General features: G+C 45.7%; 1 protein-coding gene across 5 annotated transcripts in view; it reads left to right on the forward strand.

Moving 5' to 3' along the window:
* The first annotated feature begins 12,786 nt into the window (after positions 1 to 12,786).
* Positions 12,787 to 27,747, forward strand: part of LOC146025715 (protein SSUH2 homolog) — a 57,489-nt gene continuing 42,528 nt past the window's right edge. The window contains exons 1-5 of one of the 5 annotated variants that reach the window (XM_083155732.1): positions 13,179 to 13,520; positions 21,702 to 21,769; positions 23,350 to 23,540; positions 23,613 to 23,769; positions 27,390 to 27,465. In XM_083155732.1, the coding sequence (XP_083011858.1) occupies positions 13,483 to 13,520; positions 21,702 to 21,769; positions 23,350 to 23,540; positions 23,613 to 23,769; positions 27,390 to 27,465 (530 nt within the window). In that variant the 5' untranslated portion in view covers positions 13,179 to 13,482. Of the gene's footprint in view, positions 12,887 to 13,172; positions 13,521 to 21,701; positions 21,770 to 23,349; positions 23,770 to 27,389; positions 27,466 to 27,747 lie in introns of those variants that run through there. The other 4 variants (XM_083155730.1, XM_083155731.1, XM_083155729.1 and 1 more) reach the window with 4 other exon arrangements.

A 27,747-nucleotide genomic window follows, 5' to 3' on the forward strand; every position in this document is an offset into this window, starting at 1 on the left:
GTACCGTAATTTCTGGCTTACTCATGCCTCATACCTCCTTCTTGTGTCGTGTCTTGTTTGGGGTAAGACGTGGGAGAGATGCTCTGCAAATTACTGCGATCTCGGGTGTTCAATCCCGGTACCTGAGCATCACTGGAAGCATCATGCGGTGGTTCTTGTCTCTTCTGACCATTGTACCTAGTCCACCAATCATCCCACTGGTTAGAGTTGCGGGGGCGTGTATCAGACTGTGGCGATAAAGTAGCAGTTAATCTGTTTTTAACTCCCATGTTACAGGCTGTGCTGTCAATGTGCCAATCTGTGGCGGCTGTGTAATACCAACATATAGGAAATCTAGCCCTTGGTGAGGTTTCCTGACTGGGACTTGGCTCCATAAACACATCCTGTGCTGTACATTGTCAGATCCTGACTTACCGCTTGTTCTCTGATGCCTGGGGGTATAAATACTGTGGAAGATTTAACAATCAGTGATTCTTTTTCAGTCTTCATGAATGATAACTGGTACTCCAGCCAGTCGGCTCCTGTCATTTTACAAACGCATGACAGTTAGGAGTGGATTGGCTGGAGTACCATTTATCATTCAGAAAGAGTGACGTATATTGCTCGTTGTTAAATCTTCCCATTAAAGTGCCAATATGTGGACCGTAGGGGCTTGCAAGAAGCGCGGCTACGTAACTCCAGCCCCTGGTGCTGGCTACACACTTGAAAGAGATGGAATGCGACCCTGCAGAAGTATTCAGTTATCCCAGGACCAAAGGAACTGACGACAGTGGCTTGGAAGAGAAGCCTTTATTTCTGGTGCTGGGTCATATATATATTTTCGCAGAATACACAGTTATTTCCTTAGAAACCCTTGTCCTATGCTTTCCTTCCCCCAACATACAAATAAAGGGTCTTTTGTTTATCACATCTCGTGTTACACATATGGTTTCTGTCCATAATAATTGAATTATCCAGTGGAACATATGACTAACGGTGCCCACACACGCACCGATCCCGGCGATGCTATGCGATGGGGTGCGCGCTCCTGCGGCACCTCATCGCACAGTACAAAAAAAGTATGTGCTGCACATACTTTTTGTACTAGCTTTTTATCGCATCGCATGCACAAGGCATACGATGCGATGCTATGTGTGCTAGTTAAGCACAGAACGCACGCCGGGATCGATGCGTCTGTGGGCACTTTAGACATGATATACTTCTAACTGTTTCAGCTTCTTGTAGATGAGACATTCATTGTCTAATCCTAGTACAGATATGGATCTTATAATACGTTGTACTGGTAGGAATCATAATATGTTATAAGAAATATATAATGTTAAGTAAGATAAACGCTATCACACTAGACAACATTCTTATTACAAAAGATATTTTAAGACAAAGTCATTTGGACAGCTGTGGAGTATCCAACATTGGGATATACGACCACAAAGGTGCGTATAATAGATGACCACTACATCTGCTCTGTACTTAATCCTGTACCCAACCCATTGCAGCATCATTTGTTTCAACCCCCCCCCCCCCTGGTATACGCCATACTTGCCTACCTGACCCTCTCCATCAGGGAGAAAATGTTCTGTTCCTGGCCTCCCCTGGTAATGTATGATTGCCAGCACCTGTGGTGAAACCTTTGTTATCAATTACCCAGCTCCCCACAGGTGATGGCAATCCTACATTACCAGGGAAGCCCAGGAACAGTGCATTTTCTCCCTGATGGAGAGGGTCAGGTAGGCAACCCTGTGCTAATCAGACTGCAATCTGCACATCTCGCTGAGACCTGCTTTGTCTGTTGGAACATTTATGCAACGATATGCGTCACCTACACTGCTAGCACCTAACTGCTCTGATTGTTACAGTTTTCTTCAATTGTTCATTTACTTGTCAGATCATTTTTATAATTTATGTACACGCATACCTCCCAACTTTGGAGGAGTCCAAGGAGGGGCGTGGCCTATAATCGGCCCCCACGTGAGGCCACGCCCCCATTTTGCCGCTATGGGGGCATAACCCAGAGGCTCTGTGAGCCTCTAGCCATGCCCCCAGCATGCGCACAGCGTTCGTTCCCCACTGCTTAGCAGCTGACAGGGGGGGACTCCCAACAGCCCCCCTCACCGCGGGACAGGCCCTGATAATCGGGACTGTCCCGCTGTAATCGGGACTGTTGGGAGGTATGTACACAGGGCCTGATTTAAAGGTTCCCAGTGTCCCAGGCTAATACACATGTAGCTCCCCTTGTAATGCTAGTATACACACGTGTATGGGCGCTCAGGGTCTCTCCAGCCATACTGCCCATGTGCATGTAATGCGGTTATACATACGTGTATGGGCGCTCAGGGACTCGCCAGTCATACTGCCCATGTGCATGTAATGCGGTTATACATACGTGTATGGGCGCTCAGGGTCTCCCCAGCCATACTGCCCATGTGCCGGTAACGCAGTTTATACAACTGGCATGTAGGATCTAATGCTTGTGAAGGAGACTTTGGCTTTAGGCTGCCCAGCTGACAATGTATTACAGTAATGGTGGTTCAATCAGTAAGTTACATTGGCACAGCCATCTGGCATTCCCCTTAAGAACTTTACCCCCACAGACCACCAGGACGGAGTTCCTGATGACTTCCTAATGACACACGCTGGGACTGTAGGGCCAGTACTGGGAAACCTTCCCTTTGGTTGGTAGATCCTGACAGCCCAACTCTGAGTGGCACTACGGTTGTGCAGCTGGAGTTGTAAGGACCTGGTGGTAACTGTGGGGGTTATTCTGGTGGACGCACTGGTCCACCAATGGGAATTTTGCTCGCAGGGCCTGCGAATGGACTTTACACAGTAACATCCATTTGCAGCCTTGTGGGACCTGCCCACATCATTCCATGTCGAAGGTGCACACATATAAAAGTGTCTCTGAAGTCACTCGTATACGCGTGGATGGGCAGCTGACATTCCGTGGTGTCGGCTGTCTGCATCAGTGGACATTAGCATAAGAACACCCATGAAACGCTGGGTGGTCCCATATGCTAATGGTCCGCTCCACACCCCTCCTGCCCCCCACCCACTATATTGGGTGCGTGACAAAACCATGTGCACTGCAGGTGGGGTAGATGTAAAATGTGCAGAGAGAATTAGATTTGGGTGAGTTATTTTGTTTCTGTACAGGGTAAATACTGTCTGCTTTATTGTTACACTGCAATCTAGATCTCACTTTGAAGTAAAACCCCGCCCAAATCTAACTCTCTCTGCACATGTTACATCTGCCCCACCTGCAGTGCACATGGTTTTGGCCATCTAAGAAGGATTTTGTCAGAGAGTGAACTAGAATAAGGCCCATAGTTACAATGTATTTTTTTGGGGCTCCAGGTTCAGCTGGGACCTGTAGTTTACCCAAAAATATATATTGTACAATGGTTTCATTTCTATGGTCTCTCACAGTAAAGACGGGAATGATCTTCAACAACATGGCTTCCTTTTCGTCCATCTATAAGAATACATTACATTCCTGCTGGCGTGAGCTGGTTACTTTACTCATCTACAAGGGAAAATGGCAAAAATACACCATATATTGGGAGCTCTTCCCCCTTCATGGGCTGGAATGATTATAGACCACTTAATTAATCATTATACAAACTATCAATGTTTAGGTTCTGGTCTAAAGGACCCCATACACTACAAAGATAAGTCCGACCCTGAAGTTGGATGGAATTTCCCTTGAACTCCCCCTGGACCTTCCCGGGAGTGGTTGCAGCCGGTTTTGTACTCTTTGGTGTCATTTTTGCATAAGCTATATCTCGTGGATGATCAAGCTCAGATAAATCACATGCAATATATTTTATGGTATGGAATTGTACCATACGAAATATCTGATGGTCAGCATTAGGGGCTATAGGGACTGGAAACATCAGTCACACATCCTACGATATATGGCATGCACAAAAAAACACTCCTTTTTCCATGCGATTCCGATAAATCAGTGGTGTAGTACAGACCAGCTAGGGGCTCCTGTCTGACCCTTACAGGACCATGCATCGGATTGGATGGAAAACACATATATATATATATATATATATCCAAATACAGGGGGTGGTACTAGCGCCGAAGGCCCTGAAATTAGTAGTCTCACACTATTGTCCACATCAACACCGTTTTAACACAGGCCCTCTTATTCAGGGCGGCAGATCCTCTCCTGATGATTTCTGTTCCAAGAAACCTTTTTAAATGATCTAAAAGAGAAAGGGTGAGAAGGGCGCCTACTAGTGTAGTATTTTAGTGTAATGTGGCTCCCACCACCACTATAGGACGGAACGGCACCCCACAAATAGAGTAGTACCGTATGCAGTGGTATCCCACCACTGTTATTTCAGCTTGTCACAGTATATATTCCAAAAGCCAGGTTTAGCATATATTCCTTCTCCTCACATGTATTGACACCAAAATATACAACGACAAGGATAGAAGAAAGCAGAATAGTATAATATCGCTAAAATGTTTTATTATCACCGCATCCATGACAATAAGAATGCGTACAATGTTTAAAAAAAAATCAGTGCCTATCTGATACTGCCTCCACATCTGCTCAGTCAGGTAAGTATCCCCATATGGCATAGGAGAGTCCCTCAACGCGTTTCGTCCTTGTTTCCTCAAACTGGACTTCTTCAGGAGTGTATGTGCTATAGGCTTCCTGTCCCCTATATATAGTAATGGCAATTAACTAATCGGGCATGGTTTCCCGCTTTTCGCGGACACCACTTCCGGGAAACGGCATTTGGAACGCCTCTATTCATAAAGAACTGGGCAACAACAATTCTTTTTTTTTTTTTTAAATATAATCTTTATTCTAACTTTTCACATAACATACATTAAAAACATGACAATACATAAAAATATTTTCCATACTGACATTTCATTATTTTACCAAATATCAGTTACAAGACATACCTAGACATACAACCTGCCGTCCCTGGTCAAGACGTTATTGCAGCAATTTGGGTTCTATACCATTGGAGATCCTTTCACTTTATCACAAATACAGCACTATATCAAACCCGGAAGAAGAAAAAAAAAAAAAAAAAAAAAAAATACCACTGTTTACTATTATCTTTTCCCAGATCTGTTAAGGGGAAGGAAGTAAGCTAATTCTGAGAACATTTCATATTCTGACCCTTATCGAGGAACATTTTGCAACTTTTGCAATATATTTGTTTACTTATTACTTATGTCTCTCCCTGTGATTTTTTTGTTTTGTTGTTGTGACTTATATTCTTACTTCTTATTTCTAGTGAATTATTTACACTTAATAAACCTTGTGCATTCACAAAACAAATATCCACTTTCAACATTCGATATTTTCATGACTCATTTGACACATACTTGCCTACCCTCCCGGAATGGCCGGGAGGGTCCCGCAAATCGGGTCCCCCTCCCGGTCCCCCGGGAAGGGGGGGCAAGTCTCCCGCATTTCCCTACAGCCCTGGCTCCCCCTCTCCCCGCGGTCTAAAAACTATGACTTTCGCGAGTCCGCGGGGAGGGGGCGGGGCTAAATGACGCAATTCGCGGCATTTCGCGTAATATTTAGCCCCTCCCCCCACCCACGGACCCGCAAATTGAGGCTTCAGCCCGTCATGGGGGCGGGGCTTGACGACATCACCCGTGCCCTTCCCCCCAAAACAAAGCCTCTACCCGCCCCCTTTCACTCCTCTCCGGGCTTCTCCCGGAAAGGAGTATGCCAAAGTCGGCAAGTATGATTTGACATGTACTTATTCTATTTACTTTGTAACCAGATACTGCATATTCAACACACCTTATATTTTAGTGATATATATATTTAAGTCCTCCTTGTGTAAAAGGCCGTCAGGCCTGTTTCTCTTTCTTATAATATTTTGTCCTATACCAACCCTCCCAAATATCAAAAAAACTTTTTGTGGTTTTACGTGTACGACTAACAAATCTTTCATGTTCAAAAGTGATATTCACCAAATTGATCCACATTCTCACTTCTGGGCCATTCTTTGCCATCCATGTGCATGCGATTATTACCTTAGCTATAGAGCTCAAATATATTGCTAGTTGCCTTTGCCCATACGTCATCTGGTCATTTTGCCAGATCCACAAGATATACGCGAGAGGAGAGGCTTTTTGAACCGGAATACCACTTTGCCCCATTATTTGCTCAACTTCTCGCCAATATCTCCGAATCTGTTCACATTCCCAGATCAGATGGAAAAAGCCACAACCTATCTCTTTACATTTTGGATACTTATTAAGGGAATTCGATGAGAATTTACTAATCTTTTCAGGAGTCATATATGTTCTATGTAAGATATTAAACTGAATTTGCTGTGTTCTGATGGAGTTTGTAGCTACTGTAGGGAATTTTCCATGTTTCTATATCTAAACCGGGTCGATTTTTTTCCCATTTAACCCTAAGGTCTTCTAGATCATCACCCTGAGTGTTATCCAATAGGAATTGGTAGCACTTCGAGACAGCCTTCTTATTTCTTAACCTACTAAGAAATGTTTTAACCGGTGAATCTGCTATACAAAACCCCTGTATCTTATCATGGAGGGAAAGTGCACTCCTCAGTTGCAGGAATCTAAAAAACATTAGATAAGTTAGTTCAAATTCTGCCTGCAACTGAGTAAATGACTTAAGATGATTATTATTATACACTTGTCCTATCGACGATATACCATATTGGGTCCCGATCCTGACTGCTTGATGCTCTTTGATCTTTTCAAAGTGGTTAAGTGAGAACAAATATGTATCTGGGTCTATACTTCCTACCTCCATAACCTTACTAACCCACTGCCATATTTTCTTGGCCTGCTTGACTATTGGAACCTGGGTTCTGAATTTAAGTTTGACCAACAAGACCTGAAAGGGGTGTGTGCCCAGGAGCGGCACATGCCAGTAGTCTACGCAGTTCAAAAGGGGACTCCTGCTCATTTATCCATACTTTTAATTGCGCTAGTTCTGATGCATAATAATAAAGTTTTAAATTAGGCAAAGCCATTCCTCCCTTTTCCCTCAATCTAGTCAATATAGCCATCCTAACCCTAGGCCTTTTATTTCTCCATACAAAGGATGAAAATATGCCATGGATCCTTTTAAACACTGCTTCTTCAATATAACATGGTGCATGCTGCAGTACATACAATGCCTTGGGTAGGATGACCATCTTGATCAAATTAACCCTCCTTATTACCGTAAGGGGTAGCTTTGCCCAACTTTTACATTTAACTTTAATTTCCCTAATTATTAGCTCTAAGTTATTTATTACATACTTCCCTGGATCCTCCGCAACTTGTATGCCCAGATATTTAAACTGATCTACTCTAGGTGGGTAGTGGGATGGGAACGTTTGCGTTTCAGCTTCTCTACCAGTGATAAGCAACTGTGATTTACTAAGATTAGTTGTTAATCCAGAGTAGTTCCCATAGTTCTGAATAGTTTCAAGCACCCCATCTAAGTCTTTTTGATAATCCGAGAGTCCGACCAATAGGTCATCCGCATATAAAGAGATGATGTTATAGGCATCTGGGCCCCCATGGGACTCCAGAGCATCTCTTAATTTACAGGAAAGAGGCTCAATTGCCAGCGCAAATACTTGCGGTGACAATGGGCACCCTTGTCTAGTTCCCCGGAAAATATTAAAGGGTTCCGATGCATATCCATTGATCAGTACTCTTGCAGTGGGTGATTGATAGAGCAGGAACACTCTCTCAATGAACCTAGGTCCAAAGCCGAAAGTATTCAACACCTGCCTCAGAAAAGGCCATTCTATTGAATCGAACGCCTTATTGGCGTCAAATGACGCTACCGCCATAACACCTGCCCATTGCAAGTACGAAAAGACTCTGCGAACATTGATGGCAGTCGATTTCCCACAGATAAAACCGGTTTGATCCGGATGCACCAAATTATTTATTACTTTACTTAATCTTGCTGCTATAATTTTAGCGTATATCTTGGCGTCTACAGATAACAGGGAGATTGGCCTGTATGAGTCCACAATCAGGGGGTCCTTTCCTGTCTTGGGGATGACATTAATGACCGCCTCCGTCATTGAGTGGGATAACCTGCCCTCTAATCTCATCCCCAAAAAAGACTGTAGCATATAACTAGCCATATTTTTCCCAAAAAATCTATATGTCTCTCCCGGCAAGCCATCTACCCCTGGGGCTTTGCCTTGCGGCATTGTCCCTAGGGCCTCTTCCACTTCTTCAAGAGAAAAGAGTTCTTCCAGCATTTCTTTACTCTCCTCTGGTAGGAGTGGAAGTTGAGGCTGATCTAAAAAACCTTTCAAGGCTTCCGTCTCTATTTCCAATCTGGATCTATATACTTCCTTGAAATGTTTTACAAAAACTTTAGTTATTTCGGGGGTAGTGGTTGCAATCTGCCCGTTATCTGTGATTATTTTAGTTATGGTGCCTGAGGATGTATCTGCCTTGGCTAGGTAGGATAAGAATTTGCCTGCTTTATCACTATTCAAATAGAGTTGATGGGAACTTTTTAAAACTCGTAGATTGGCCATTATCTGAAGATGTTCAAGCCACTTTTGCTGTTCCTTTAACCATATTTCTTTAGAAACCTCACTTTTATCCGCCAAATACCGCTGTTCAGACCTAATCATATCCGACTCTAATATATTGGCTGTTTCACAACATTTTTTTTTCTCCCCCGCAATTTCCTTCATGGGGAGACCTCTAAGGAAAGCCTTAAATGTCTCCCATACTACTGTATTACTGGAGGTGGCACTGTTTTGAAACCATCAATTTCTCCTCTCATTACTTCACTTCTCTTAAATCTAGACAGCCAGCTTGGGTGCGTTAAAATAAACTTTATCAACGTTCTTGGGTGCTGACCATGATTTGGAAAGTGGACACAGAGAATTCTTTCTTATCTGCACGTTGATAAAGTTTATTTTAACGCATAACTATTTTAAGTTTTTAGAGCTGTTCTACTTGCAGATTTGTGGAACGGCGATGGGCACGGTGTTCGCACCCAGCTTCGCCAACCTGCATATGGGAAGCTGGGAAAAGAAAGTAATCTATGGAAACAACCCCTTTTTAGACAAAATTAAACTTTTTAAAAGATATATAGATGATATTTTAATAATATGGGATGGTTCGGAGGAAGATTTTCAACTTTTTATGGAATCCTTGGAAAGTAACGAATATAATCTGTCTTTTACGTATAAAACCAGCAAAAAGGAGGTAGAATATTTAGATTTGGTACTAACGAATGATGGTGAGAAGGTAGTCACCAAGAATTTCGTGAAAACAGTGGATGCGAACTCTTCTGTACATTTCCGGAGCAACCATAAAAAACAGTGGAAAGAGAATACCCCCTTGTCCCAATTCCTAAGGATCAAAAGGAATTGTTTGGTAACTATGGACGGTGAAGAACAAATGGAGGTATATAAGAACAGATTCCTGGAGAGAAAATATCCAAAGGAGATTCTAAGAACAGCGATAGAGAAAACTAAGAATCTGGATCGGAAAGATCTTTTACAGTATAGGAAGAAAAATGAAAATAAAGATCGGATCAATTTTATAACAACTTTTAGCTCCCAGGAATCAGGTATCAAAAAGATTTTAACAAAGCACTGGGATATACTTCAAACAGACCCGGTTTTAAGAAAGATTTTACCAGATAGACCAGATATAGTTTTTAAGAAAGCCAGGAATCTTAAAGACTCTTTAGCGCCAAGCATGTTACCACAAAGGATGAAAGCGAAAAGCAAAACCCCTTGGGACCAGGCGAAGGGTTTCTACAGGTGCAACAAGTGTAATGTCTGTAGGTTCTCGCATATGGAGTTTAGAACCTTCACTAACTCGGATGGTACAAAGGAATACAAACTGAAGAGTTTGGTGAACTGTAATACACCTTGGATGATCCCCTAGATCAGAGTTAGAGTGTCCCTGCCGCTTGAAATATATAGGGAAAACCAAACGCCACCTGAAGTTAAGAATTCAGGAACATATCCGAGGTATTAAGAACAAAGTAGAAAGCCATACAATTCCCAGACATTTCAAAAGATGTCATGAGAGTAATGCAGAGGGTTTAAAATTTAAAGTATTAGAGCATGTAGTCCTGGGCCCTAGAGGAGGCGACAGAGAGAACCTGTTGTCAAGACGTGAAATGTTTTGGATACATGTACTGAGTACATTGACGCCAAATGGGCTGAATGACAATTATGAATTAGCCCCATTCCTATGAGACTTATTTTTTTATACTATTTTATACTGGTTTTTATTGTCTTGTACTATGTATTTTAGTAGTTATGTGTTTTATACGACTATACATGTAGCAATAGCACTTTATAATTGGTCAATTTCTCTGCAATTACTGTTTTCCTTATTTATAAACAATTCTCGCTGCTAAATTTAGGCTTTAGCACAAAGCACTTTCAATATGGGAGATTGATCCCCAAAAGAACATTGTTAGAAGTAGGGAGTGGTAGACAGGTGGTGGGGGTCCCCCTCTGTGGAGTGGCATTTTGACCGACTTATCTACAGATGGGGTAACCCAGCACTGGATGCAAATCCTTGCTAGTATCGTAGTTATGGAAACCGGTGAGAGCGGTAACCATGGTTACGTTAGTGTACGGCTTAGAACATTAGGTGGAGTAGATCACATGACGAGCACGTGACTCCGGAAGAGACGTAATAGTAATACTGATGGATGCGAGCCGCACCGGAAGTTCCGTGCGGTTCAGGGACTCCCGGATAGTGGAAGTATCTATGTGTCGCTGTACAGAGGTACAGCGGTAGCTCCGCATATGTCTTGGGGCTCCGGTAGTATGATTGCTGGATGAAATATTTGAATTAGAATTGTTGTTGGCCAGTTCTTTATGAATAAAACCGGAAGCCCCGGGCGTGTCACGGGGAACCGGAAGTAAATTTGGATGCGTTCCAAATGCCGTTTCCCGGAAGTGGTGTCCGCGAAAAGCGGGAAACCATGCCCGATTAGCATTAATTGCCATTACTATATATATAGGGGACAGGAAGCCTATAGCACATACACTACTGAAGAAGTCCAGTTTGAGGAAACAAGGACGAAACGCGTTGAGGGACTCTCCTATGCCATATGGAGATACTTACCTGACTGAGCGGATGTGGAGCCAGTATCAGATAAGCACTGATTTTTTGAAACATTGTACGCATTCATATTGTCATTGATGCGGTGATAATATAACATTTTAGCGATATTATACTATTCTGCTTTCTTCTATCCTTGTCGTTGTATATGTTGGTGTCAATACACGTGAGGAGAAGGAATATATGCTAAACCTGGCTTTTGGAATATATGCTGTGACAAGCTGAAATAACAGTGGTGGGATACCACTGCATACGGTACTACTCTATTTGTGGGGTGCCGTTCCGTCCTATAGTGGTGGTGGGAGCCACATTACACTAAAATACTACACTAGTAGGCGCCCTTCTCACCCTTTCTCTTATAGATATATATATATATATATCTATATATATATATATATACAATTTGACACATTACAAATGATATATCAGCCTGAAAGATCACAATCGAATGAAATCATGCAAAATCGTTGTAGTCAGGGCCGCCAACAGGGGGGTGCTGTGGGTACAGCTGTGTCCTGGGCCCCGGCCTCTGTAGACCTAATAACCATATTCCAGACAAGCTTAAGGTCCACGTGGACATGGTCGACAAGAGGTTATCACTCTATTGGGTGCCTATGTCGACATGAACACCGTATAAGTGTCCAGCGTCCCCTGGCATGGCTCCCTGCGCCGGCACGCTGTTATATTCTCACTCACTCGATGCCCGCGTGGAAAGTAAAGTATGAACCAAGTTTACACCAAATAAAACATGAAAAACTAGTGTCGACCATAAGCTTATGTCAACTTTCTGTCAATGTTGACCATTTCCAGGGGTCGACCTAGTCACTGTCCACTATTGGTTGCTGATTTAGACATTGTCAACCTATTGACGGCATTCCTAATGTTTAATGTATCTGTATACCAGAGATCGGGGATTCAGTACTTCACCCACGGATATGGGGGGGGGGGGGGGGTGGGCAGGGGGACTGACGGGGTGATAAAGGAACCCACATGAGTGTGTAAGATCGCACCTCCGCCCATCAGTTGCAGCACTTTAGTGTCACCATTTTTGAGCATGGGGCATGGGCCACACCCCAGCACCAGACATCACTGCCACAGTGCCCATATGATACCGACAGAAAAAAGGTAGACACATGGAAAGGTCAACAGTTTTTCACGGCTTATTGTTGTCAGTGTCGACACCTGTCAACATGGACTGCCAATGCTTCAGGCCTGGTGCCTGCTGTGCTCGGCACACTTTACGAAAACTCATGGTGACCTTTTCACATGTTGACCTATTGCTTGCGTCCACACTTTGTCAATGTTGATCTAGTGCATGTTGACCTAGATGCATGGCCCCAGACAGTAGGATTCCTAGACAGGGTGGGAGTCATAGTGTCGACAACTAAAGAACGACAGGGCGTAGGTTGACACATGATATAGGTCGACAGGCCGACACAAGCATTTGGTCAAAAATGTGAAAAACTCACTTTGACCTACTGCTTGTGTTGTGTCGACCTTCCGACTCAGTCAACCTATTGCATGTGTCGACTAAAGCCCTAGTGGTCGACCTTCAGTTGTGTCGACCTAGCGACATTATCCCCCCCTAGACAACTGCAGCACAAGCCTTTGCTCTGTACAATACAACACCGGAGCTGCAACACACAAACGAAAGTTACGAAAGCGAAAGAGAGAGGAGCAGCCTAGGAGTCTGGGACACAACAACAGGAAGGGGTGGAAGGGGGCGTTAAGGGAACCCGTGTGTGTCTGCTCTGCTGCAGGCAGCGATCATGGAGGAGCACAGCGGACTCAGGTAACTGCAGCAGCATGCTGGTGATTGTAGTGCACCACAGTGGCTGTATTGTGCGTGTTATTACGTAGAACAGATCGTTATTTATTATGATACGAAAGTTCTTGGTCTGACTTGGTGCCTGGTGCAAACTAACGTCTTCCTCGGGCGTCGCTATGTGTTGTAATGTAATGTGTCCACCAGGGGGCGCTGTGGCACTGGGCATGTTACTGCTGGGTTGTGCGTGTTGCGCAGATAATTGGGGGTCCCTAGGCACTAGACAGGGGGTGTGGCCATAATAAGCACTAACATGAAATAAACAGACAGACAAGGGCTCAGCCCTCACAGCAGCTTCCCAAGGCTCATGTGACTGCATACACAGCTGTAACCGGTCATTTCCCTGTGTGCAGTATGCAGGAGCTGCCCGGCTGTGCTGCAGACCCGGGACTGTCCCGGTGTCATTTCCCTGCATTGTCTGCACCCTCCTCTCACACTTCTACCCTCAGTGTCCTCTGACAGCCACAAGTTCTAAGGAGTCTATACATCATATCCAGAGGTATTGTGGGAAGCGATGAGAATGGTGGACAGTGTATACAGTGTATATAGGTTGAAAGGTCGACATGGATGGATTGATGGTCAAAAAAGCGACGTGCAAAAGGTGAATACTACTTTTACCTTCATTCTAATCCCAGTGCCGAGGGGTATGGATCATTGGATAGGGGTGTGGTATAGGGGTATGGATCATTGGATAGGGGTGTGGTATAGGGGTATGGATCATTGGATAGGGGTGTGGTATAGGGGTATGGATCATTGGATAGGGGTGTGGTATAGGGGTATGGATCATTGGATAGGGGTGTGGTATAGGGGTATGGATCATTGGATAGGGGTGTGGTATAGGGTATGGATCATTGGATAGGGGTGTGGTATAGGGTATGGATCATTGGATAGGGATGTGGTATAGGGTATGGATCATTGGATAGGGGTGCGGTATAGGGTATGGATCATTGGATAGGGGTGTGGTATAGGGTAGGGATCATTGGATAGGGGTGTGGTATAGGGTAGGGATCATTGGATAGGGGTGCGGTATAGGGGTATGGATCATTGGATAGGGGTGCGGTATAGGGTATGGATCATTGGATAGGGGTGCGGTAGCGGGGTAGGGATCATTGGATAGGGGTGCGGTATAGGGGTAGGGATCATTGGATAGGGGTGTGGTATAGGGGTATGGATCATTGGATAGGGGTGCGGTATAGGGTATGGATCATTGGATAGGGGTGTGTTATAGGGTATGGATCATTGGATAGGGGTGTGGTATAGGGTATGGATCATTGGATAGGGGTGTGGTATAGGGGTATGGATCATTGGATAGGGGTGTGGTATAGGGGTATGGATGATTGGATAGGGGTGCGGTATAGGGTATGGCTCATTGGATAGGGGTGTGGTATAGGGTATGGATCATTGGATAAGGGTGTGGTATAGGGGTAGGGATCATTGGATAGGGGTGTGGTATAGGGGTAGGGATCATTGGATAGGGGTGTGGTATAGGGGTATGGATCACTGGATAGGGGTGTGGTATAGGGGTATGGATCATTGGATAGGGGTGCGGTATAGGGTATGGATCATTGGATAGGGGTGTGGTATAGGGGTATGGATCATTGGATAGGGGTGTGGTATAGGGGTATGGATCATTGGATAGGGGTGTGGTATAGGGGTATGGATCATTGGATAGGGGTGTGGTATAGGGGTATGGATCACTGGATAGGGGTGTGGTATAGGGGTATGGATCATTGGATAGGGGTGCGGTATAGGGTATGGATCATTGGATAGGGGTGCGGTATAGGGTATGGATCATTGGATAGGGGTGTGGTATAGGGGTATGGATCATTGGATAGGGGTGTGGTATAGGGGTATGGATTATTGGATAGGGGTGTGGTATAGGGGTATAGATCATTGGATAGGGGTGTGGTATAGGGTATGGATCATTGGATAGGGGTGCGGTATAGGGTAGGGATCATTGGATAGGGGTGTGGTATAGGGGTATAGATCATTGGATAGGGGTGCGGTATAGGGATCATTGGATAGGGGTGCGGTATAGGGTATGGATCATTGGATAGGGGTGCGGTATAGGGTATGGATCATTGGATAGGGGTGCGGTATAGGGGTATGGATCATTGGATAGGGGTGCGGTATAGGGTAGGGATCATTGGATAGGGGTGCGGTATAGGGTAGGGATCATTGGATAGGGGTGTGGTATAGGGTAGGGATCATTGGATAGGGGTGTGGTATAGGGGTATAGATCATTGGATAGGGGTGTGGTATAGGGGTATGGATCATTGGATAGGGGTGCGGTATAGGGATCATTGGATAGGGGTGTGGTATAGGGTAGGGATCATTGGATAGGGGTGTGGTATAGGGTAGGGATCATTGGATAGGGGTGTGGTATAGGGGTATAGATCATTGGATAGGGGTGCGGTATAGGGGTATGGATCATTGGATAGGGGTGCGGTATAGGGGTATGGATCATTAGATAGGGGTGTGGTATAGGGGTAGGGATCATTGGATAGGGGTGTGGTATAGGGTATGGATCATTGGATAGGGGTGTGGTATAGGGTAGGGATCATTGGATAGGGGTGTGGTATAGGGGTATAGATCATTGGATAGGGGTGCGGTATAGGGATCATTGGATAGGGGTGTGGTATAGGGTATGGATCATTGGATAGGGGTGCGGTATAGGGTATGGATCATTGGATAGGGGTGCGGTATAGGGGTATGGATCATTGGATAGGGGTGCGGTATAGGGGTAGGGATCATTGGATAGGGGTGTGGTATAGGGTATGGATCATTGGATAGGGGTGTGGTATAGGGTATGGATCATTGGATAGGGGTGCGGTATAGGGTATGGATCATTGGATAGGGGTGCGGTATAGGGGTAGGGATCATTGGATAGGGGTGTGGTATAGGGTATGGATCATTGGATAGGGGTGCGGTATGGGGTATGGATCATTGGATAGGGGTGCGGTATAGGGGTATGGATCATTGGATAGGGGTGCGGTATAGGGGTAGGGATCATTGGATAGGGGTGTGGTATAGGGTATGGATCATTGGATAGGGGTGTGGTATAGGGGTAGGGATCATTGGATAGGGGTGTGGTATAGGGTAGGGATCATTGGATAGGGGTGTGGTATAGGGGTATAGATCATTGGATAGGGGTGCGGTATAGGGATCATAGGATAGGGGTGTGGTATAGGGTAGGGATCATTGGATAGGGGTGTGGTATAGGGTAGGGATCATTGGATAGGGGTGTGGTATAGGGGTATAGATCATTGGATAGGGGTGCGGTATAGGGATCATTGGATAGGGGTGTGGTATAGGGTATGGATCATTGGATAGGGGTGCGGTATAGGGGTATGGATCATTGGATAGGGGTGCGGTATAGGGGTATGGATCATTGGATAGGGGTGTGGTATAGGGGTATGGATCATTGGATAGGGGTGTGGTATAGGGGTATGGATCATTGGATAGGGGTGTGGTATAGGGGTATGGATCATTGGATAGGGGTGTGGTATAGGGTAGGGATCATTGGATAGGGGTGTGGTATAGGGTAGGGATCATTGGATAGGGGTGTGGTATAGGGGTATGGATCATTGGATAGGGGTGTGGTATAGGGGTATGGATCATTGGATAGGGGTGCGGTATAGGGTAGGGATCATTGGATAGGGGTGCGGTATAGGGTAGGGATCATTGGATAGGGGTGCGGTATAGTGGTATGGATCATTGGATAGGGGTGTGGTATAGGGGTATGGATCATTGGATAGGGGTGCGGTATAGGGGTATGGATCATTGGATAGGGGAGCGGTATAGGGTATGGATCATTGGATAGGGGTGCGGTATAGGGTATGGATCATTGGATAGGGGTGTGGTATAGGGTATGGATCATTGGATAGGGGTGTGGTATAGGGTATGGATCATTGGATAGGGGTGTGGTATAGGGTATGGATCATTGGATAGGGGTGCGGTATAGGGGTATGGATCATTGGATAGGGGTGCGGTATAGGGTATGGATCATTGGATAGGGGTGCGGTATAGGGTATGGATCATTGGATAGGGGTGTGGTATAGGGTATGGATCATTGGATAGGGGTGCGGTATAGGGTATGGATCATTGGATAGGGGTGCGGTATAGGGGTATGGATCATTGGATAGGGGTGCGGTATAGGGGTATGGATCATTGGATAGGGGTGCGGTATAGGGTATGGATCATTGGATAGGGGTGTGGTATAGGGGTATGGATCATTGGATAGGGGTGTGGTATAGGGTATGGATCATTGGATAGGGGTGCGGTATAGGGGTATGGATCATTGGATAGGGGTGTGGTATAGGGGTATGGATCATTGGATAGGGGTGTGGTATAGGGTAGGGATCATTGGATAGGGGTGTGGTATAGGGTAGGGATCATTGGATAGGGGTGTGGTATAGGGTAGGGATCATTGGATAGGGGTGTGGTATAGGGTAGGGATCATTGGATAGGGGTGTGGTATAGGGTATGGATCATTGGATAGGGGTGCGGTATAGGGTATGGATCATTGGATAGGGGTGTGGTATAGGGTATGGATCATTGGATAGGGGTGCGGTATAGGGTATGGATCATTGAATAGGGGTGCGGTATAGGGTATGGATCATTGGATAGGGGTGCGGTATAGGGTATGGATCATTGGATAGGGGTGCGGTATAGGGTATGGATCATTGGATAGGGGTGTGGTATAGGGTATGGATCATTGGATAGGGGTGTGGTATAGGGTATGGATCATTGGATAGGGGTGCGGTATAGGGGTATGGATCATTGGATAGGGGTGCGGTATAGGGGTATGGATCATTGGATAGGGGTGTGGTATAGGGTATGGATCATTGGATAGGGGTGCGGTATAGGGGTATGGATCATTGGATAGGGGTGCGGTATAGGGTATGGATCATTGGATAGGGGTGCGGTATAGGGGTATGGATCATTGGATAGGGGTGTGGTATAGGGTATGGATCATTGGATAGGGGTGTGGTATAAGGGTATGGATCATTGGATAGGGGTGCGGTATAGGGTATGGATCATTGGATAGGGGTGTGGTATAAGGGTAGGGATCATTGGATAAGAGTGTGGTATAGGGGTATGGATCATTGGATAGGGGTGTGGTATAGGGTATGGATCATTGGATAGGGGTGCGGTATAGGGGTATGGATCATTGGATAGGGGTGTGGTATAGGGTAGGGATCATTGGATAGGGGTGTGGTATAGGGGTATGGATCATTGTATAGGGGTGCGGTATAGGGTATGGATCATTGGATAGGGGTGCGGTATAGGGTATGGATCATTGGATAGGGGTGCGGTATAGGGTATGGATCATTGGATAGGGGTGTGGTATAGGGGTATGGATCATTGGATAGGGGTGTGGTATAGGGTATGGATCATTGGATAGGGGTGCGGTATAGGGTATGGATCATTGGATAGGGGTGTGGTATAGGTGTATGGATCATTGGATAGGGGTGCGGTATAGGGTAGGGATCATTGGATAGGGGTGTGGTATAGGGGTATGGATCATTGGATAGGGGTGTGGTATAGGGGTATAGATCATTGGATAGGGGTGCGGTATAGGGATCATTGGATAGGGGTGTGGTATAGGGTAGGGATCATTGGATAGGGGTGCGGTATAGGGGTATTGCTGTGTACACACGGGGGAGATAGGGGCTATAATCGCTGGGAATATGGTCGCAGGCGACCATATTGCCAGTGATTGGGAGTGTGCCCCGGCGATAAATCGCCGGGTGCGCGCTCCCGTTTTCTGCCCCATTGTAATCGCTGGTCGCAGGAGCTTGCTCCTGCGACCAGCTAATTACCTCTGCGGCTCCCCCGGCAGAGGTTCGTTTTCAACAGCGACCATCTCTGGTCGCTTGTTAAAAAGGAGACACTGAGCAATATATTGCTCAGAAATATATTTCAAGCAATATATTGCTAGCAATATATCTCCCCCCGTGTGTACGCACCTTCAGGATCATTGGATAGGGGCAGCACGGACGGTGTAATGGTTAGCATTACTGCCTCACAGCACTGAGGTCATGGGTTCAATTCCCACCATGGCCCTAAATGTGCAGAGTTTGTATATTCTCCCCGTGTTTGCGTGGGTTTACTCCGGGTACTCCGGTTTCCTCCCACAATCCAAAAATATACTGGTAGGCTAATTGGCTCCTAACAACAGTAACCCTAGAATGTCTGTGTCTGTTTGTGCGTGTACATGTGGTAGGGAATATAGACTGTAAGCTCCACTGGGGCAGGGACTGATGTGAATGTTCAAATATACTCTGTAAAGCGCTGCTGAATATGTGTGCGCTATATACGAAACTGATAATAAATAAAATAAAATAGGGGTGCGGTATAGGGTAGGGATCATTGGATAGGGGTGCGGTATAGGGTATGGATCATTGGATAGGGGTATAGATCATTGGATAGGGGTGCAGTATAGGGTAGGGATCATTGGATAGTGGTGTGGTATAGGGTATGGATCATTGGATAGGGGTGCGGTATAGGGTAGGGATCATTGGATAGGGGTATGGTATAGGGTAGGGATCATTGGATAGTGGTGCGGTATAGGGTATGGATCATTGGATAGGGGTGCGGTATAGGGGTATGGATCATTGGATAGGGGTGTGGTATAGGGGTATGGATCATTGGATAGGGGTGTGGTATAGGGTATGGATCATTGGATATGGATCATTGGATAGGGGTGCGGTATAGGGGTATGGATCATTGGATAGGGGTGTGGTATAGGGTATGGATCATTGGATAGGGGTGCGGTATAGGGTATGGATCATTGGATAGGGGTGCGGTATAGGGTATGGATCATTGGATAGGGGTGCGGTATAGGTTATGGATCATTGGATAGGGGTGTGGTATAGGGGTATGGATAATTGGATAGGGGTGTGGTATAGGGTAGGGATCATTGGATAGGGGTGCGGTATAGGGGTAGGGATCATTGGATAGGGGTGTGGTATAGGGGTATGGATCATTGGATAGGGGTGTGGTATAGGGTAGGGATCATTGGATAGGGGTGCGGTATAGGGGTAGGGATCATTGGATAGGGGTGTGGTATAGGGGTATGGATCATTGGATAGGGGCGTGGTATAGGGTTATGGATCATTGGATAGGGGCGTGGTATAGGGTAGGGATCATTGGATAGGGGTGCGGTATAGGGTATGGATCATTGGATAGGGGTGTGGTATAGGGGTATGGATCATTGGATAGGGGCGTGGTATAGGGTTATGGATCATTGGATAGGGGCGTGGTATAGGGTATGGATCATTGGATAGGGGTGTGGTATAGGGTATGGATCATTGGATAGGGGTGTGGTATAGGGGTAGGGATCATTGGATAGGGGTGTGGTATAGGGGTATGGATCATTGGATAGGGGCGTGGTATAGGGTTATGGATCATTGGATAGGGGCGTGGTATAGGCTAGGGATCATTGGATAGGGGTGCGGTATAGGGTATGGATCATTGGATAGGGGTGCGGTATAGGGGTATGGATCATTGGATAGACAGACTTTAGGTCTACAAGCATTAGGTGGACATGACTGAATGATGACATGGATTAGGTCAATACAAGCATTAGGTCGACATGGGGGTCTTCACTGTTTTTGTCCCGGATGACGACACACGCACACTATTATATTCTCCCACTACGCCCTAGTGGATGGTAGGGCATGAAATACCGCCTGCCGGCACATGTTGGTTTAAAAAGTGAAAAACCCCATGTCGACCTTTTGACTGTCTACCTTCCCATGTCGACCTAATTATTTTGTCAACCTAATTCCCCGTAGACCTTTTTGCATGCTGACATTAGTCATGTCGAGCTTCAGTGGGCGACCTGATGCTTGTGGAGCTAGTGACCCATGGATGTTTTTAACCAATAAATGTTTATCCAACCTTATTTTGAACATATTTATAGTGTCTGCCGACACCACTTCTCCAGGAAGAGAGTTCCAGAGTTTGACTGCTCTGACTGTAAAGAAAAATTTTCATATAGATGAACAAAATCTTTTTTCTTCTAATCTAAACTCATGCCCTCGTGTCCTAGATTCCTTTCTAGTAGAAAAAAGGGTGTTTGACATTTCCATATATTGGCCCCTAATATATTATACATGTTGAGCATGTCCCCCCCTTAAACATCTCTTCTCTGGTGTAAATAGTCCCAAATTGCTTAATCTTTCCTCGTAGCATAAATTCTCCATTTCCCTAATAAGCTTTGTTGCTCTTCTTTGGATTTTTTCTAATTCTATGATGTCCTTTTTATAGTGCGAGGCCCAGAACTGCACTCCGTATTCGAGGTGCGGTCTAACCAATGATTTGTACAGAGGTATAATTACTTTTGAGTCCCTAGTTTCCATGCCCCTTTTAATACATGCTAGAGTTTTATTGGCCTTTTTGTTGCTATATTACATTGGGCACTACACCCCAGTTTGTTGTCTATTTGGACTTCTAGATCCTTTTCGAGTACTGTATTACCCAATTCCTCCCCGCTTAGGTTATAACTAGCACACTGGTTATGTCTCCCCTGAACAGGGGAGTACTAGTTTCTTTTTTCAAAAGCGCCCATATTCTTATAATTGAGATTTCGTTCCCATTTTCTATGTTACAAGGGTACTAGGTGGTACCTTTATCTCAATTTGATTATAGGCAGCTATGAACGTGCGGACAGATATACACTTCATCTTCCTACAGTATATAGCAATTTTTACATGACCTATATACATGTAATGTATGTATATACACATTGTTGTATTCTTTTGCTCTTCTCTAGAGGAGGACACCCAGCAAGTTATGGAGCCCTGTCACAGCCATATGGACCCCATTACCTGATGAGCCCAGGTATGTGCACCCAGCCGTCCTATGTTCTGTCTGCAAAGTTGTATAACGTTGTACCGTATACCCTGAGCCTAACATTGGGCCTTATTCTAGTTCACTCTTTCTGACAAAATCCTTCTTAGATGGACAAAACCATGTGCACTGCAGGTGGGGCAAATGTAACTTGTGCAGAGCGAATTAGATTTGGGTGGGGTTTTACTTTAAAGTTATATCTATATTGCAGTGTAAAAATAAAGCAGCCAGTATTTACCCTGCACAGAAACAAAATAACTCACCCAAATCTAATTCTCTCTGCACATGTTACATCTGCCCCCCTGCAGTGCACATGGTTTTGTCCATCTAAGAAGGATTTTGTCAGAAAGAGTGAACTAGAATAAGGCCCTTTGTCATTTCACAGTAATAGTTCCAGGGACTATGCCACAGGTGATAACTTCCATATAATCACTGATATATATATATATATATATTCCCAAAGTACCCCCATTAGCAGGGCCGTCTTTACAGCATTGCGGGTTCCTAGGCAAAACATTGCACTGGGGCCCCAACTTACCGTAACATGACCATCACTGATTGGTGGATAGCACCAGCCATGCCGTAAAATGGCCCTGTCCAACAGGTCATGTTTTCTGGATTGCTATAATCATGCACAGGAAAATATTAATTATTCCACCTGCTTCCACAGACGGAAATCCTGAAAACATGGCCTGGTGGGAATACACATGCACAGAGATGACATTATGTCACGTCTCATATCCGCACTGTGATGATGTTTGATGATACCGGCGATATATGGTGGCGGTGGGTCTGTGGGGAACAGTCTGATGGAATGCTACACTGCCGCCAGCTCTATTGATTTGATACGCTGGTATCTCCGGTGTAGGGCGGAGGGCGTGGGAGGTGGTGGGGTTGCTGTAGTGTACATATACCAGGGCTCCAGCAGGGAAGGAAGCTCTGTGGTGATTTACATAAGGATCGCTCTGTGCAATCATTGACTTCTCTCTGGTTTATGATGCTGTGACTCAGTCAGGTGGATGTTCCTCCCATCCTTCTCTGCTCACATGCTCTCTCTGGAGGAACGAGCTGGTCACTAGGTAAGTACATACAGGGGCAATCTACATGATTAGCTCTCGCTGGTCCTGGTGTTTGTGGGTCCTCACTGATGAAGCAAGGGGGGCGCTCCCAACTTCCAGCAATGGTCTGACTGGCGGGTATGTTAATGCCCGTCTATAGATGGCAGGCAAGGAGTGGCCCTGAGCTTGTGGACATATATGGATAGAATTACTGTCCAGTCCATCCACTTACATCTGTAGCATCTCCCACCGGACCATGGGATTGCAGGTTGGGCTCCTAAACTAATGGATCTTTAAAGTGTAAGTTTCTCCCCCTGCAAACATCAATATCCAGGAGGTGTCCCAATGGTGCTCACGTGGGATGCAATCAGAACCTCAAGGTGTCAAAATTCAAAATCACTGAGCTTATGGAGCCTACACACGGGGCCATTTCACCGCGGGGGCTGCGCTGCTATTGTTAACCCACTGCCTATTTCTACAGTTTGGTGCTCACTTCTTCTGTTTCCCAATCAGATATTGCCGGGAAACCTCTTATCCCTGGTTCCACAAACTATCCTGAAGGAGCGATGGCTTCAGCAGCGATGGGTCCGCCGTATAACGCTCCAGCAGTGATGAATCCAGCGATGGGTCCGCTGTATAACGCTTCAGCAGCGATGAATCCAGCGATGGGTCCGCCGTATAACGCTTCAGCAGCGATGAATCCAGCGATGGGTCCGCCGTATAACGCTTCAGCAGCGATGAATCCAGCGATGGGTCCACCGCATTACGCTTCAGCGGCGATGGGTCCACCGCATTACGCTTCAGCGGCGATGGGTCCACCGTATAACGCTCCAGCTGCCGCTAGTCCTGCTACGGGCATAGATGGTCCAACAGCTCCACTCTCTGAATGGACAGATATTCCCGGGTATGAAGGGATGGGCACCTCTGATGGGGGTAAGTAAATTGTGATAGTTCCAAAACCAATCCTATATAATTAGAGGCTACCGCTCACCTCTATGGAGGGAATTCAAGTGTTTTGCGTTGGCAATACTGTTATGTTGTTCTGACATTTGGACTGACTGGTTACTACGATCTAATATAATTCAGGGTACTTGTTTCCTATCTGGGCGCCCAGGTTTTCAACGTACGGCACCGTAATGAAATCGCATCGCATCAGATTCGGTACTCGATGATGTACGATGCTATCCGATCCGATTTCATTTTAAATCGGATCGCATCGCATGCGGTGACGCGATCAACCCCGATTTTTACATTGGAATCAATGTTAAATGGTCCCTGAGACCCGATTTTACATTGATTTCAATGTAATAACCCCGCAAACCCACGATTTGTATAGGAAACCCCCCCCTGATGGTTTAAAATGCGCCTCCATTGTTAACGCCACCCCAGTATTGACGTCAACCCGAAGCGTGGCGGTGCGCGTCCTCCGACTTTTTCATACCCCCACTATCCACGTCGGCGTGGAGTTGAGAATAGAATAGTGTGGCGAGCGCAGCGAGCCACCGAGCCCGAAGCGTGGCGAGCGGACGCGGATACCTGTGAAGCCCGCGAGGGGACACGGATACCTGTGAAGTATCCGCGTTCCCTCGCGGGCCTCGCTGCGCTCGCCACGCTTCGGGCTCGGTGGCTCGCTGCGCTCGCCACACTATTCTATTCTCAACTCCACGCCAACGTGGATAGTGGGGGTATGAAAGAGTCGGAGGACGCGTACCGCCACGCTTCGGGTTGACGTCAATACTGGGGTGGCGTTAACAATGGAGGCGCATTTTAAACCATCAGGGGGGGTTTCCTATATATCCTATGGGCCAACCATAAAAGCGGGAACGAAATCGGATCGCATCGCATCGTTCAATATCGTGTATGTGCATTTGTGGTATCCGATGCGATCCGATTTTTATACGGAGAATAGCATGGTGCGCAATTAACGTAGCGGGCGCCCAGATAGGAAACAAGTACCTAATTCAGCATCACTTACTTGCAGTAGGCCTGGACATCGTCCTGAAGTTGCTCAGTTCCTCGCATTGTCGATATGTCAACCTTGCAGTACAAGGCAAATGTGGCCCCTGAATGGGAGCTTTCTGGGGCCCCTATACTAATCTTCATGACGCCATATGTTGATATCAGCTGTGTACTATTATAATTATTTATTATCAGTTATTATATAGCGCACACATATTCCGCAGTGCTGTACAGAGACTATTATTACCAGTTATTATAAAGCGCACACATATTCAGCAGCGCTGTACAGAAAATATTATTACCAGTTATTATATAGCGCACACATATTCCGCAGCGCTGTACAGAGATTATTATTACCAGTTATTATATAGCACACACATATTCCGCAGCGCTGTACAGCGATTATTATTACCAGTTATTAATATAGTGCACACATATTCCGCAGCGCTGTACAGAGACTATTATTACCAGTTATTATATAGTGCACACATATACCGCAGCGCTGCACAGAGACTATTATTACCAGTTATTATATAGCGCACACATATTCTGCAGCGCTGTACAGAGACTATTATTACCAGTTATTTATATAGCGCACACATATTCCGCAGCGCTGTACAGAGAATATTATTACCAGTTATTATATAGTGCACACATATTCCACAGCGCTGTACAGAGAATATTATTACCAGTTATTATATAGCGCACACATATTCCGCAGCGCTGTACAGAGACTATTATTACCAGTTATTATATAGCGCACACATATTCCGCAGAGCTGTACAGAGAATATTATTACCAGTTATTTATATAGCGCACACATATTCCGCAGCGCTGTACAGAGACTATTATTACCAGTTATTATATAGCGCTCACATATTCCACAGCGCTGTACAGAGAATATTATTACCAGTTATTTATATAGCGCACACATATTCCGCAGCACTGTACAGAGAATATTTGAACATTCACATCAGTCCCTGCCCCAGTGGAGCTTACAATCTATATTCCCTACCACATGTACACGCACACACTGACATTCTAGGGTTAATTTTTGTGGCCCTACCATGAGGCATACAATGGACTAGGGCCCTACTATGAGGCATACAATGGACTAGGGCCCTACTATGGGGCATACAATGGACTAGGGCCCTACTATGAGGCATACAATGGACTAGGGCCCTACTATGGGGCATACAATGGACTAGGGTCCTACTAGGAGGCATACAATGGACTAGGGCCCTACCATGGGGCATACAATGGACTAGGGCCCTACCATGAGGCATACAATGGACTGGGGCCCTACTATGAGGCATACAATGGACTAGGGCCCTACTATGGGGCATACAATGGACTAGGGCCCTACTATGGGGCATACAATGGACTAGGGCCCTACTATGGGGCATACAATGGACTAGGGCCCTACTATGGGGCATACAATGGACTAGGGCCCTACTATGGGGCATACAATGGACTAGGGCCCTACTATGGGGCATACAATGGACTAGGGTCCTACTATGAGGCGTACAATGGACTAGGGCCCTACTAGGAGGCATACAATGGACTAGGGCCCTACTAGGAGGCATACAATGGACTAGGGCCCTACTATGGGGCATACAATGGACTAGGGCCCTACTAGGAGGCATACAATGGACTAGGGCCCTACTAGGAGGCATACAATGGTCTAGGGCCCTACCATGGGGCATACAATGGACTAGGGCCCTACCATGAGGCATACAATGGACTGGGGCCCTACTATGAGGCATACAATGGACTAGGGCCCTACTATGGGGCATACAATGGACTAGGGCCCTACTATGAGGCATACAATGGACTAGGGCCCTACTATGGGGCATACAATGGACTAGGGTCCTACTATGAGGCATACAATGGACTAGGGTCCTACTATGAGGCATACAATGGACTAGGGCCCTACTATGGGGCATACAATGGACAAGGGCCCTACTATGAGGCATACAATGGACTAGGGTCCTACTATGAGGCATACAATGGACTAGGGTCCTACTATGAGGCATACAATGGACTAGGGTCCTACTATGAGGCGTACAATGGACTAGGGCCCTACTATGAGGCATACAATGGACTAGGGCCCTACTATGAGGCATACAATGGACTAGGGCCCTACTATGAGGCATACAATGGACTAGGGCCCTACTATGGGGCATACAATGGACTAGGGTCCTACTATGAGGCATACAATGGACTAGGGTCCTACTATGAGGCGTACAATGGACTAGGGTCCTACTATGGGGCATACAATGGACTAGGGCCCTACTATGAGGCATACAATGGACTAGGGCCCTACTATGAGGCATACAATGGACTAGGGCCCTACTATGGAACATACAATGGACTAGGGCCCTACTATGGTGCATACAATGGACTAGGGCCCTTCTATGGGGCATACAATGGACTAGGGTCCTACTACGAGGCATACAAAAAAATCTTTTTTAATGAGATACATTGGAGACAGATAGATGGCACATTGGGGCTAAGCCCAAATCTGTAGCTTCATGTAAAACCTACATATTAGTCAATCCAATTAGATATTTAAGTTTCCTTTCCAATCACAGGTGGCAAACTTCTACCTCCTCCGTACACGGGGCCGATTCCTGACGCTGTGCCCACACCAATAAACGCCAACTGGACGTAAGATTTCTTTCACTCCTTCTCTCGATGGCAGCTCACAAACCAGGGTGGGATTCATGGGAGGGAATGGGTTGTAGATCTTTTTTGCTCCAATATAGTTTGTATGTTAGAAATAGTGCAAAGTTGTACTAGTAAACGGTAAAACATTTATTTTTTTGCAAAACAGAAGGCGGTAGATGTGGCAGAAGGCTAATAACTTGTTTTCAGAGAGCCACGGGCAACCCCAATACATGGCCTACAGCTAAATAATACAAATATTGACCATTTGTTTAGACTAGTACT

This window comes from Crinia signifera, chromosome 8 (assembly GCF_055691185.1).
Source record: "Crinia signifera chromosome 8, ASM5569118v1, whole genome shotgun sequence".
In the NCBI taxonomy this organism is placed as follows: Eukaryota; Metazoa; Chordata; class Amphibia; order Anura; family Myobatrachidae; genus Crinia; species Crinia signifera.